Raw genomic sequence first — 14,850 nt, 5'->3', positions numbered from 1 at the left:
GAGGGCCTGACTGGTTTAAACGCAGCGGGTGCAGTTGCGGTTGCGGGAGTTTGCGGAAACGGACGGTTGTGGTTTCAAGCGTTATCAAGTGTTTTGAACGACTGGTTAAGCGTTTGGTAATGAGTGCGTTTGCGGGAATTTTATGACTGGTAAACCAGCGGGTGCGATAATAATTAAATAAAAAATAACCAAGATAAATATAATATATTACTATTAAAAGAAAAATACAATATATTATTATGATAAATATAATATATTACTATTAAAAGAAAAATACAATATATAAATTGATAATATTTGAAAAATTAAACATGCTTAATAATTAAAACCATAAATAAAACTGAAAATTCAAAAATAAATAAATTTTATAAGAAAAAGCTTAATACTTTATGCATTTGGTACATCACCAAAAATTGCATCAAGTAGTGTGATAAACTGTAAATAACGTTGAACTCGCGGATTTTCCGGATTGCCTCTTTACATATGATAAAGATTCTTCAAGATATCCAAACGATTTTTAACACATCTCCAACTCAAATTTTTCCCAAACGTTAATATTCTTAAGAATATTTTCTTTTTGAACATCACTTAGAAATCTGATTTTGGGGTCTTTGGATTCTTCCGTTTATTTCTCCACAATAACCCGTTGAAGTAACGCAAATGTGGTCTCGTCTGACCAAATGATTTTCTAATCGAGAAAACAAATCAAAAACATGTATTCAATGAAAAAACTCAAAAAAAAAAAAAAAACAACGATGCCATGAAATATTACGAGAATTACACTAGCAAATGAATGGATGAAAGGATAGATCATACTTACGTTTGATTCTTGATTTTGACTTTGATTTTCGTCAGTTTGGGTGAATGCCATAATTGAGAGAATAGGGTTTCATTGATTAGGGTTTTCTGATAAGAATAAGTATAGGGTTTGGGTGGAAGACATAATTATTTTAATTAATTAATTAATTTTTTTTAACCTAACCGCTACCGCCCACAAACGCAAACGCTTGCGGTAAGGAGCTTTTGAAATCTGGCAATTTCAAGCGGTCCAAAACGGTATCTAGCAATTTCTATGATTGATGGCAACCGCTAATAACCGCTACCACCCACAAACGCAGCGTTTGCGGGCGGCAGAGGGAAAACCAATCAAACCCTGATACTATCCGCAAACGCAAAATTCTGTGCATCAGCAAAACCCATTTCCAATTAAATTATAAATATTATTAAATATCAAGTCTTTGCGTCTGAAATTGCACATATCCAACAAATGTTAAGTTCTTCAGTTTCCTTCAAAATTGGGTTTTCTTGAGAAAGCATTACAGACACAGTAATGGCGGCTCCTCGGAATTTAACAGGTGACGGTGGAGCAAGACAGCTAGTAAAAGACGAAGAAAGCCCCGCAGCTTCATCGGCAGCTAAAGGACTCTTAAACGATGACTCACCGACTGGTAAACGAACCAAATCGGAGAGATTTCCTCTCTCACGGTGGGAATTCGCCGTGTTTTTCACCGTCTTTCTCGTTTTCACCACCGGACTCTTTTGTATTTACCTCACCATGCCTGCCGCTGAATACGGCAAGCTCAAAGTTCCTAGAACTATCTCCGATCTTCGATTGCTCAAGTGAGATTAAAAGCTTCTTCTTTTACAATTGAAAGTGTTTAGCTTTGAGTAGTTATCTCTTAAATCTTAAACCCAAATTGAAAGTTCAAATCTTTCGGAAAATTGATGGAAAATTTTCTGTTTGTGATAAGCTTGTTCGTTTGTTCTATTGATTGAAAAAATTGAGTTTAAGCTAATGTAGGAATTGAAAGTGTTTAGCTTTTTAATAGTGATCTGTTGAATCTGAATTCTAATTCAAAAACCCATATTGAAAGTTTGAATCTTTCGAAGATTCCGATAAATTGGTTTAGACTTTAGAGAGCAGAAAATTAGCTTAAAGACATGATTCTAGAATCAGCATTCTCAGTTTGTTTGTATGTGATTAGCTTGTTGTTTGGTATTATAGATTGAGAATTGAATTTATGCAAATGTAGAAACTGAAAGTGTTTAGCTTTTAGTAGTGTTACTTGAATTTCAAAATAAGTACATGCATTAGCATTAAGACTTGATTTGAAAGTTGCGTTTTCAGTTGAATGTGATATGCTTGGACTTACTATATGATGATGATATATTGATATGATGAATATGTGCAGAGAGAATCTTGGGTCTTATGCAAGTGAGTACCAAGCACGGTTCATTTTAGGTTACTGTTCGACGTATATCTTTATGCAGACATTTATGATACCTGGAACGATCTTTATGTCATTGCTTGCTGGAGCTCTTTTCGGTGTGGTTAGAGGTTTTGTTCTTGTTGTCCTTAATGCAACTGCTGGAGCATGTTCTTGCTTCTTCTTATCGAAATTGGTCGGTAGGCCATTGGTTAACTGGTTATGGCCTGAAAAGTTGAGGTTTTTCCAAGCTGAGGTAAGTTCTTTTGTGTTTGATTAGTATTTAGTAATGTCTCTTGTTCTGAAAGCATTAATGTCTTGAAATCTTCAATGGGTCAGATTGCGAAAAGAAGAGATAGGCTGCTAAACTACATGCTGTTCTTAAGGATAACACCAACACTTCCAAACCTCTTTATCAATTTGTCTTCTCCAATCGTTGACATACCCTTTCACGTCTTCTTTTTGGCGACTCTAGTCGGTCTTATGCCAGCTTCGTACATCACAGTTAGAGTGAGTCTATTGTTCAATCTCATTCCGCTGTTCTTTCGTGTTTAAGAGGCTAACATTTACTTTCATTTACACAGGCTGGTTTGGCTCTTGGAGATCTCAGATCAGTAAAGGATTTGTATGATTTCAAGACCTTGTCAGTGCTGTTCCTCATTGGATCCATCTCCATATTCCCTGCCCTTCTAAAGAGAAAGAGAGTATATGAATGAAGAGTCGAAGACTGAAGAGTATAATCATTTATATAGATATTGATGAGCAGCACCTTTCAGTCGCATGGCAGCATTTCAAAGGTGTTTATGAGCTCAAGATAAAAGAAGAAGATTGTTTCTGCAACATCGCGGAGCTTAAAATCGCTAACTCTGGCTTTGATTTGTTTATTGTCTTCGATTTGAGAGCTTCTCTTACCCCCTTGTAGTAGTAAGTGTTTGTGTAGCTAGTTTACTGAATCATGATTGGCTTTGTATATTGAATACTTGATTCAGAGATCTGACTCTGCAGCCTATTGGCTTATGTATAACAAACATGATTATGTAAATGCTTGAAGACATTGCTTTGACCAAATATGGGTGATTCTGATCATATAATGGTTCTATACGCAGAAAATATGAAGCAAAATTATCCATGCTTATAACAAAATTGAGAAAGTTGCTCATCTACAAAAGTGGAAACGAAAACAAAAAGGAAAGATTCAGTTTTTCTTTTGTGAGTTCTCATTTCTCAATTCCAAGTATATAGATGATTATAATTACTTTGGTGAATCATCAGATTTAGCAGTGCTGCTTGTGTCCTCAACTCCAAAAGCTTCAGCTATATTGAAGTTCAAGTTGTTCCTCATAGTTCTGCTCCTCCCAACACCATCTCCTTTCTTCATCATAGCAGTAAACTCTGAGAAATCAATCTTCCCGTCCTAACAAAACCACATATTTTCATCATCAGTTTTAAACCAAACTCACTAAGAAACAAGACAAAGGAAACAGATCATGAAGGCTTCTTACATTATCAAGATCAATCTCTTTGATCATGTCATCAAGAGGAGTGTCACAGAGACCAAACTCTGTGCAGGCTTGTTGAAGCTCGTCAATGGTGATATAACCGCTACCATCTTTATCAAAGTATGAAAACGCAACCACCAAGTTCTCTTCTCTCTCCATCTTGTTTATATGTAATGTCGCTGCTAGGAATTCACCGTAGTCTATTGTCCCACTGTTGTCTATATCCGCCTGCAAAACACCATTTAAGCTTTGTGATTCCTAGAAGAACGGAGAAATCAATATTCTAAAAGAGAGTTTTTGTTTTGGTATAATTACCGCATCCATAAGAGACTTGATTTCTGATTCCATCAATTCAGATCCAACTCTCTTTAGACCTGCTTTAAGCTCTTCAAAGGTGATTGTTCCACTGTTGTCTGTATCTATCATTTTGAACAATTCCTTCAGACCACCAATCTCTTCCTCCGAGAGTCTCTCCGCGATTACCTAAACCGGGAAATCAGTTCTTGAATATAAGCAATGGCATTGAGAGTTTAAAGAACTATAGCTTTCCAACTTATAAGGCCATTTACTTAAGTTTATTCATTTCCTGAAAATAGTTCTTAAAATGTGTTATCTTAGTCGATCTTCCTAACAGGGAAATCAGTTCTTGAAAATAAGCAATGAGAGTGGAGACTAAAGGGCTACAACTTTCTTACTCGTAAGGCCATTTTCTTGATTTTATTCATTTGCGAGAACTGCTTAAGTCGCGACAAGACTGCTGGGTCGAGAGGCTTGTCTGGTGCAGCATGTTCATCAACAATCCAAGGGTGACCTAATAATATCATCAGAGGAAAACTCAATTCTTATATCTTACAGAAATGAACAACAAAATACATGTAGCAGAGAGGAAAACAATCATAAGTAACAACTTACACAATGCTTCATGTGCAGAAATACGTTTCTTGGGGCTCCTATCGAGCATTTTGTAAATCAAATCTTTAGCACCTTCTGAGATAGTAGGCCACGGATCAGATTTAAAATCTATCTTCCCTTGCAATATCTGCCTAAAGATTCCTGACTCGGTTTCTGCAAACAAATTACTCATGGATGCTTAAATCACATAAGCAATATACTTGATTCAGTAGTAACAACGGTACTAGCTTTCACAAACTTACCTGCCCAAAAAGGAGGAACCCCACTTAGTAAGATGTACAAGATAACACCGGCGCTCCACACGTCTATCTCTGGTCCATAACATTTCTTCAGAACCTCAGGTGCAACATAATACGGACTTCCAACTACATCATACAGATACTGCCCTGAAGATGCAAACCCACACAATTGAAAATTTTGTTAAGCACTGAAATTAGTCGGACACAATGTAGCTCTGATAGCATCATTACATAAGCATAAGTAACACAACAAAACTATGTAAATCTTGCAAGAAAAGATTCAGAAAGATCTAGCCACAGAAAATTATTGGTTCTCTAACAATGCTCAAGCAGCAAATTGGAAATGACCATTCAACAAATGATTCTACAGATAACATATCATGAAACCGATTTTCAACACCAAACAAGACATTTCTCAACATAATCTAGACAATGAATCGAATAAAATCTGATAAGATCGCTTCATAACCATAAGCATATGTTACATATATAACAAAACCTTGCACAATCAACACATCCATATATATCAACTAAATGTCAAAACCAGATATAACAAAATTCAATCTTTCCCTAACAATGCTCAAGCAGCAAATCCGAATCAAGAAACCAAATCAAAACATTTCCTTGAACCAACCAACAAAGACAAAAACCATAAGATTCCAATCAAAAGAGAAGAATCAACAACGAACCTGGCTTGTAGAAGACAGACAAACCAAAGTCTGTAGCTTTAAGCTTAGCATCATCACTGGGACTATCAAACAAGAAATTCTCAGGCTTAAGATCTCTATGCATAACACCAAGAGAATGACAAGCCTCAACAACACCAAGAATAGTCTTAATCAACTTAGCAGCTTCACGTTCACTAAAACACCCTTTAGAAACAATCCGATCAAAAAGCTCACCACCTTCACAAACTTCCATAACAATGTGAACAAAAACAGAGTCTTCATAAGTACCCTTGATTCTAACAACATTAGGATGCTCAGAGAGATGATGCATGATCTGAATCTCACGCCATACATCTTCGTAGTCTTCACGACATACAAGCTTACGTTTTGGGATTGATTTGCAAGCGTAATTAGCTGATGATGATTTCTCTGTACAGAGATAGGTTGTTCCAAATTGGCCTTGGCCTAGCTTTTTGCCGAGGAGATAGTGATCTCTTAATCTTGGTGTTTCGTATGGAAGAACACTGTTTGAGGGTCTTCTAGGGTTTGGTTTCTCCATTGTTCTTGATTTCGAAAGTCTCTGCCTTTTTTTGGTGTTTATCAAAGGAGGAGGAGGAAGATGATACGAAGTTACGAACCCTTCAATGTTTCTTGGTCATGTTGACTCGTCTTATGCAATTATTATATTATTATTGCTCTTTTGTTATCCCGTGACCATTTACATTTATAGTATTTACCAACTATTATTGCAAATTTGCAATAAATTGAATTGATGAAAAAAATCTATTGATCTTGACCAAAAAAAAAAGAAAAAAATCTATTGAAATATAGGGACTAGGCTTGAGATTTTTACACAAATGGTTTGGTCATTTAGGTTCGGATTCGGTTATTAGATGTGAATTAATTAGCAGGATTTTAGATGGTTTTGTTATCCAATTTTTTTTTGTTGTTACTTTTGAATTAATTTTTCTAACCAAAGTAAGTCGGATTATATTAACATTATTAATAAAATCGATAACCAAATCGAATCAAATTTTTTATAATTTGTTTATTAGATCTTAAATACATAAATCCGATAGATCTGAACAAAAAACCAATCAGACTCGACCAAAAACAATGTCCAACAAAAGTATGCGTTACATTTCTCTTATATTTATTAAGATTATTAGGTAAATTGTGTTCAAAAAAAAAAAAAAAAAAAAGGTAGATAACCATTTATAGAGATAAATTTGTGCATGATATTTTTTGCAAGTATCAAGTATGTATGGATTTTATCAATAAAACATGATATTATCAAAAAAAATAACATGATATTTTATTTATGTAAGACATTAAAATATATGTGTAAAATCCATCCACTTAAATTATTTAATAAACAGAAAAAAGGTTGGTTCTCAATTTGGCTACTAAACATTATGTCTTAATTGGGAACATGATTTTTTAAAAATCTATATGATTTTTTTTTCCCCTAAAAATCTATATGATATAAAGAGAAAAGGTCGTAAATGGAAAACATATAAAATTCACCGACATGCATGCACACTAACCACCGAATGGACAAGAACCAATTTCTTCATATCATATTTGGTTTGGTTGAGAGTTCACACGGTTTTCGCAGCTTTTTGCAATGCACGACTACAAATTTTAAACCTCGCTCGTCGTGAAGACCACTCTTTCGTTTTGGAGCAATATTATAAAATAGACGTGGTACATGTTAATGTAAATGTAATTGTGTGAATGTCGTATAATACTATAATTTAACACAAAATTATTTCTCTATAATTGTAAAACAAAGTCCAATCAGCAATAAAATAAAATTTAAACCCGAACTATCTAAATACTTTTAAAAATCCATTTCTAATACTTATTACATTACGCCTTAACGATATTAAAATATGAAAAGCAATGTGTACCGATTCTTTATGGCTCTATCCAATCCATGGCTATGCAATATTCCTCATCTTTTGCAATGAGTTCCAACGTAGAAAGAAAATTTCAGGTATTATTTTGCATGCGTCGTTTTAGTACATGTATTCTTTATTTCATCGCCGTTGGGTAAGAGACCTAGATGTATAAGCTTTAGATATATTTATTTCATTGTTCATCTTCAAAATCTGACATCATTTGGAAAACCTCCAAAATCCATCTTTAACCAAACCCAAATAGCATCGGAGGACACTTTATTCATAAATGATGTTAAATAGATATTTTCTAAATAAAATTGGAACTTTATGCAGGCCCCTATTGGCCCATCTTTAAATAAGCTTGGGCTTTCAGCTTCTGTTTTTTTTTAATAAGATGTTCGTTTGATTATCTAGGTTGCTGCAACAGCGGCAGATGCAAGTAAGTGCGGCATAATGCTGCGGTCAACGCTTAAAAGTTGTATTATATATGATAAATGACAATTATACCCTTATTATGTTTGAGAAACTACAAACAAACCTAACTCTATTTCTTCTACTTCTTTTTCATCATTTCTCTCTTACACTCATCGATCTCAAACTCTTTGAAACCAATCTCTCTCCGCCGCCGCAATCTTGCGAAATATTATCCGGTGACTTGAGCTCAACTAGATCTCCCGTCGTTGGTTACTTCTAATACAACGTTGAATCTCTACTCCGAGGTACTTTCGTTATTCACTGACTGAAATCTCTTAAATATTTTGAGTTTCTTATTTATTTGTGTTCTCTTAGTTACTCTCAGCTTGATCGGTTTATTCAAAATTTCCAAATTCTATGTCTGTTTCTATATAATGGGTCTAAATGTTTGGAACTAATACTTACGGTCTTCTTCACTATATAGGTAGAAATCACTAATACTTTTCGAGGTGGTTGGTCAGGATAAAACTGTTTGAGATATAGTTACAAGATATCAACGGTCATTGAATACGGTAAAAAAAAAAAAGATTGATGATGTTTTGAGTGCTCTTTTAAAGTTTGTAGTGGATACACTAAAGCCACAAGAAGGTGAATTTACGAGAGTAAACCCTGTTTAGAAGAATGATGATTGATATTGGCCTGTTTTTAGAGATTGTGTTGGAGCACTTGATGGAACTTATGTCCCGGTTCGCCGTCTAAGTCAATCTGTAGAAAAATATAAATATAGAAAGATAGAACATATAATGAATGTTCTTGCTATATGTAACTTCGATATGAAATTCATATATGCATATGTCAGTATATCTTGTAGAGCACATGATACAAAAGTTTTGAATCATTGTGCGAGGAATGAACCTTTTTCCCACATCCGCCTAGTGGGAAGTACTATCTTGTTGATTTCGGATATCCCACCAAGACTGGGTTTCTTAGTTCATATCGTAGGATGCTATATCATCTTGGTCATTTTGGTAGAGGAGGAACACTAGTAACTGCACGAGATTTGTTCAACCGAAAGCATTCAGGTTTGCGATTTGTGATTGATAGAATCAATTTGTAAGTTATTCTTCAATATTTACTCACCCAAGTCTTTAAGTGAAAACTGATAGCTAGATTTTGTAAAATATTTTCAAATGCATCCAAATTGTTTCATGTGATGATTATGTCATTAACATAGACCAATGAATAGAGGATGGTATAACATTTTGTATGTACAAATAAGGAAATAATGCATTCAGACACTTAGTTTCTAAAACTGGATTTGATGAGATAATTATTGAGCTCCAAATACCAAGCCCGTGAATTGCTATAAATATCTTTAGCAATACATTCTTAACAATATTTTCAACAATGTATCACTCACACAATCTTTAAACAATTTTTGTGCTATAGCAATTTTATAAATTATAATGTTATAATTATACAAACCTCAAAAATTTGATAGTGGAGCTACTCACATACTCTTTTTAAAAATTCTGAAGAATAACCTACTCGAACTATTAGCTAATTCAATATACTATTATTTATTCCATATTTTAAGTTAAAATTATAAAAATTAGCAGAAAATCCTAGAGCATGAGAAAACTAATAAAATAATTTTAAATATTAATATTGATACAATTAAATATGTAAAATTAAATAATATGTATAATTAACCATTATTTACATTTACTATTTAGAGAACATGTGATAAATGCTAAAATGATGATGTATCATTCACATGAAAAGTTAACCAACTTTCATAAATACTAGATGAATTCCCACGGTACGCGTGGGTTTGTTTTGAAAATTGTTTAGATAAAAATATGTTAATTATTTTTGTTACTAATTTATGTTTTGTTTGTTATTTTATACTTAGTAAAATTAGATTCATCTTATGTACTTGCATTTTTTATTGTTATATTCATTTTTGACTCTAAATATTAATTTCTATATACTTTCATGTATAATCTGATTATTTTTATATCCAAAATTCTAAAATCTGTTCATTATCATGAATATATCACAACAAGAATATAAGGTATTTTTATTTCAAGAATTTTCGTATGAAAGAAAGAAGCAAAAATTAAAGAGTTATTTTAGTAACACTTTTTAGATTTTATGCTATTGCATATAGCCATATAAGACAAATGGATTTATTTTAAATTTCATAGTATGTCTAACGTCTCAAAAGACTATTACTTGAAAATGTTGAATGTCAATGTTACGAAATTACCATAAGATATAAAAATGAAAAGACAGAATTTCATATGATACAATATGAACCATAACGTAATAATAATAAAAAATCAAGGTAAAATAAATAAACTATTAGGTAGCAAACAACTAAACTACAACACAAATAACTATTTAGTCATTATAGAGTGATGACCATTGACCATTAAATTTTTTAAAAAATAAGAAATAATAAAAGTAAAATAAAAGTACTAATTGATTTATTTAAATAAATAATTTTATAATTTTATTTTTATTTTGAAAAAATCATTTAAAAAATGAATTAATGGAGGATTTAACACAATATGAGACTTTTGATTTTCTCTCAATTAATTTTGCTGATTTTTTATTTAATCAATATTCAATGATACATGTCATTTTTTTGTGTGATGATATGTCACCCATATGGAGAAAGTTAGCCACCTTTCATATATGATATATGATGATTATCATTTCGTAAATTATTTCAAAAGCATATAATAAAATAAATACTATACAAAATTTCTTCCTAAGACTATTGTTCTTCGAAAGCCATAAATAGTCATTTGGACTGGTCAAATGGACAATAAGCCAAGACGAGACTATAAGGCTATAACTTTCTAAGATGGTTGATATAAGTTTGTCAAAGACAATGGTCTCATTGACAAATATTTTATCTTTTTCAATGGTTCTCAAAGGAGAGCGAAGTTAGTAAGATAACCATTCAAGTTGACAGAATGGTCAATGGACTCTATCCAACTAGTTGCATCACTTAATCTGAGTTCAATTTATGTCGGTGCAGTGGATACTAATTGTCTTCCATTTAATATGCTTTGATACCAGATCCATAGAAACTATAGGGGTAGTAAACTAATAATGATAACATTTGTTTTTTTTAAGAAATTTGATATTGCAAAATTTGATATACTAATTAAAAATAAAATAATGGATAATTTGGATATATCCTCTTATATTTAACACGTTTTTCGTTATATTGGAATAAAACAAACTAGGTGTTTTCAATGGATAATTATTCCAAGAGATATGAGTATGGAGTATGGACCATGGTCCTAGAAATTTGGGATGGGGATTGGCGGGTAATCCTTCCGGACGTGGACAAGTTTATTTTTATGATGCATATGCTTAATAATCTATTACTCCAGTAATTTCCTTAAAATCTTAAACAAATTCAAAGAAGAATAATTCAATTTTACTTGTTAAAACATTGAATCTTTGACAAACTTGAAAATCATATTAATTTATTTTATTAATAGTATTAAAATATTAAACGTCAAATAATTTTCTCGTTTCAGATTTTGTGGTCCACAATTGCTCACAATTACATATAGAAAAAAATATTTAGCTATTATGTTAGTCAACTTATTTGTAATATTTCACCAGATTACTGTATTACTATTTAAATCTTGAACTAATTAGCCATCCATAATTCATAATCGGAAATTTATTTATTTGACACACATGACTGGACAAATGTTTTCCCAAAATCAGCAATATGTAATACTTTTTTTTTTGTTTGGGCAAAGCAAAATATTTTGTTTTTCATGTGAAAATTATTTTAAGGTCCTTTTTAGCAGAAAACAAATGTTTTGGGTACATTTCGCAATAATTCCAAAGTTAACTGCTGTAAACCAAAATAAAAACAAAAAATAATTATTCTGAACAATTCTAGATATTCTCTTCATAGTCTCTGGTCTCTTAACTCGCCTTCTATGGAAGCTCAAGTGTTTATAATCTTCCATTAAAACCCTAAAATACTTTTTCAATTTCTTCTTCCAATTTGCTTCTTTTCTCTTCCGATACAAATATTCATTTTTGGGTTACTTCGATTCCTTTAAAGCTTTAGAAAACATGATCCGTTCTTCGATTGTAATTTTATCTCTGTTACTAATTTCACACTTGGTTTCTGCAAAAGTTCTGTTGATCGGTAACAGCACATCTCTCTCCTTCGACGACGTCGAAGCCACTTTCAGTAAGTTCTTTGTCACTGTTCCATCGATTACTGTAATGGAACGAAATTGTGGAATCTTTGGCCTTAATAGCAGATTTGGGTTTGATCGTTTATATATAAAGTTTGAAACTTTGTTTCCTTTTTCAAGTTATTGTTTGTTTGAAATGTTCCAAATTAGAATTGAGAAATTGGGTTTTGAATTTGTTCAGCTTTTGTTATTTGGGTTTGATTGTATATAGAGAAAGTTTGAAACTTTGTTTCCTTTTTCAAGTTATTGTTTGTTTGAAATGTTCCAAATTAGAATTGAGAAATTGGGTTTTGAATTTGTTCAGCTTTTGTTATTTGGGTTTGATCGTTTATAGAGAAAGTTTGAAACTTTGTTGTCTTTTTCAAGTTATGGTTTGTTCTAAATCAGATTTGAGAAATTGGGTTGTTATCAGATTTTTGTTCATTGGCTTTGATGGTAATGGTGATTGATTTACTGTTTTTTCAGCTCCGATGATTAAGAGATCGGATCAAGGCGGTGTGTTGTATGTAGCAGAGCCACTCGATGCTTGTTCGGATTTGGTGAATACGGTGAATGTGAAAAATGGAACTACTGTGTCTCCTCCGTATGTGTTGATTATCCGCGGTGGTTGTAGTTTCGAAGATAAGATTAGGAATGCTCAAAAGGCTGGTTATAAAGCTGCTATTGTTTATGACTATGAAGATTTTGGGTTCTTAGTATCAAGTAAACACTTCTTTCCCTCGCCTTTTTTCGTTATTTTGTCGTAGGCTTTGTATTGTTTCTTGTTTTGATTTGTTGCTTGAGACTTTGGTTACATACATTAGTTGTTAATGATCTTGTGAATCTAATGTAGTGGCAGGAAACCCCTCTGGTGTACTTATTTATGGTACGTTTGTCTCCAAAGCAACTGGGGAAGTACTTAAAGAGTATGCGGGTCGTACCGATTTTGAAGTGTGGCTCATGCCAAGTTTCGAGACTTCAGCATGGTCAATCATGGCTATTTCTTTCATATCTCTCCTCGCCATGTCGGCTGTGCTCGCTACTTGCTTCTTTGTCCGTAGGCATCGAGTTAGGCGTCGGCGTATTCTGGCTCTTAATGGCAATGACTTTCATCGTATGCCCAAAAGCATGATAATACGTATGCCTACTACCATATTTAACGGTATTTGTGATGAAGCAACTACATCTATATTGTGCTGCATATGCCTTGAGAATTATGAGAAAGGGGACAAGCTAAGGATCCTACCTTGCCATCACAGTAAGTACTTTGACTCAGTTCGAAGTAAAAAAAAATTCATGCATAACCATTCTTAATTGGTTCTTCTTGTTGTCTTGGCAGAATTTCATGTTGCTTGTGTAGACTTGTGGCTTGGCCAGAGGAAATCCTTTTGCCCGGTTTGCAAACGCGATGCAAGAAGCATCAGTACCGACAAGCCCCCATCAGAGCACACACCCTTTCTTTCTCGGACTCCTAGCATGACCCCGACGTCATCGTTTCTCTTATCATCATCCTCCACAACCCCATTGCAGTCATCTCATGAGCTACCAATATCCATCAGAGTAGACCCTTCTTTACCATCCACCTCAATGCAGCCACACACAGTTCCTATGTATCTCTCCCACTCTCGCTCCCACACAAGCTTCCAAAATGGATCAAACCGATTTTCCCGGCCTATACCAGTTAGCCGGAGTTCAGCAGATCTCAGGAACGCCGTTTCCCAAAGATCTTACAACTCACCCCACCAGGTTTCTTTGCCTCGTTTCCTCCACTCAAGATATACGCACATACTTGGCCCGGGAAATGCATCAAGAAGCCAGGTTGTTGGGTTGTTAACAAGCCAGCGCGAGCATTCACTTCATCAAAATGACTCGCGCAGGTCTTTCATTCACTTTGCATCTGCGAGCTCCTTACCAGGCTGGTAAAACCGCAAAAAAGGTAACACCGTACTAACCAAAAGGTTCAATGTCGGGGCTCATTGCTTTGAAGAAGCAATCAACTCCTCTGAGGATGTCCCTCGGCTATGAATTTGTGACCATGCATGATTTTGGCAAACAATAGAGTTAAAAAGAGTGTTCAGTGTGACTGATATTCTTCAGCTGTACAGTTGTGGAGTAATGATGAATGTGAGATGAGTGAGTTTGAAGAGTAAAGCGTCTCTGGTGAATCATTAAGCTAACCATTGAGTGTGGGTATATAACTAGCTTATTACTTTGGTTCTTTGTCTATATATGCTTAATACTTGTCTTCTAAAAGTTTAACCATTACGCAGAAACTATACCGTATACTTACCGAGTAGATTAACAGGTGAAGACGAATATTATAATATTTTCTTCCTACCGATGTTACCACAGATTGATTTGGCGTAAAGGCCACGGAAGAAATACAAGTATTAGAGTCAATTAAAGACAGAAATCTATGGATGTATTAGCCATTGTGAAAGAGTAAAACTCAGGCCTTTTGTCTCTAGGCTTAAAGAAAAACACATTTCCAATACTTTGTAGAAGTGTGCCATTATCCAACCCTATCTCTAGTCTCCAAAGACTTTCCGATCACTCCTAGCTTCCCCTGACCTCGAGGCCGCAAGATCCCTTATAGGAAAAAAGGAGAAGTGTCTCTATGTTTGCTTAAACTTAAATAAAAAACCTGGCTGGTTCGTACATTCCCTTTCTCCCAACCAGAAACTGATACCAGTCCCTTCACTTCCTAACTTTCCTTACCAACATCCTAGTTCTTCGACTGTTGTATCACTTGGTTCAGATATTTACTTGGTTGTAAAACTC

General features: G+C 33.8%; 3 protein-coding genes and 1 pseudogene across 4 annotated transcripts; 2 read left to right on the top strand and 2 right to left on the bottom strand.

The window, feature by feature from the left end:
- The first annotated feature begins 1,189 nt into the window (after positions 1 to 1,189).
- On the top strand, positions 1,190 to 3,292 carry AT4G09580 (SNARE associated Golgi protein family). Its single transcript, NM_117026.5, has 4 exons — positions 1,190 to 1,620; positions 2,193 to 2,463; positions 2,547 to 2,717; positions 2,792 to 3,292. The coding sequence occupies exons 1-4, from the start codon at positions 1,331 to 1,333 to the stop codon at positions 2,921 to 2,923; spliced, it is 864 nt and encodes a 287-aa protein (NP_192696.3). The 5' UTR covers positions 1,190 to 1,330; the 3' UTR covers positions 2,924 to 3,292.
- On the bottom strand, positions 3,264 to 6,203 carry CPK4 (calcium-dependent protein kinase 4). The gene is made up of 7 exons (NM_117025.6): positions 5,547 to 6,203; positions 4,861 to 5,004; positions 4,619 to 4,771; positions 4,402 to 4,517; positions 4,022 to 4,189; positions 3,710 to 3,934; positions 3,264 to 3,621 (listed from the first exon to the last, which is right to left on the bottom strand). Exons 1-7 carry the CDS (start codon positions 6,082 to 6,084, stop codon positions 3,460 to 3,462), a joined length of 1,506 nt encoding a protein of 501 aa, NP_192695.1. The 5' UTR covers positions 6,085 to 6,203; the 3' UTR covers positions 3,264 to 3,459.
- A 1,852-nt stretch (positions 6,204 to 8,055) lies between these two features.
- On the bottom strand, positions 8,056 to 9,351 carry AT4G09565 (annotated as a pseudogene; the record flags this gene model as incomplete). Its single annotated transcript has 1 exon — positions 8,056 to 9,351.
- A 2,443-nt stretch (positions 9,352 to 11,794) lies between these two features.
- AT4G09560 (Protease-associated (PA) RING/U-box zinc finger family protein) lies at positions 11,795 to 14,700 on the top strand. Its single transcript, NM_117024.4, has 4 exons — positions 11,795 to 12,083; positions 12,556 to 12,792; positions 12,923 to 13,327; positions 13,409 to 14,700. The coding sequence occupies exons 1-4, from the start codon at positions 11,963 to 11,965 to the stop codon at positions 13,990 to 13,992; spliced, it is 1,347 nt and encodes a 448-aa protein (NP_192694.2). The 5' UTR covers positions 11,795 to 11,962; the 3' UTR covers positions 13,993 to 14,700.
- Positions 14,701 to 14,850: the final 150 nt, after the last annotated feature.

Source organism: Arabidopsis thaliana, chromosome 4, assembly GCF_000001735.4.
Source record: "Arabidopsis thaliana chromosome 4, partial sequence".
NCBI classification, from domain to species: Eukaryota; Viridiplantae; Streptophyta; class Magnoliopsida; order Brassicales; family Brassicaceae; genus Arabidopsis; species Arabidopsis thaliana.
This window is presented reverse-complemented; position numbering and strand designations above follow the sequence as displayed.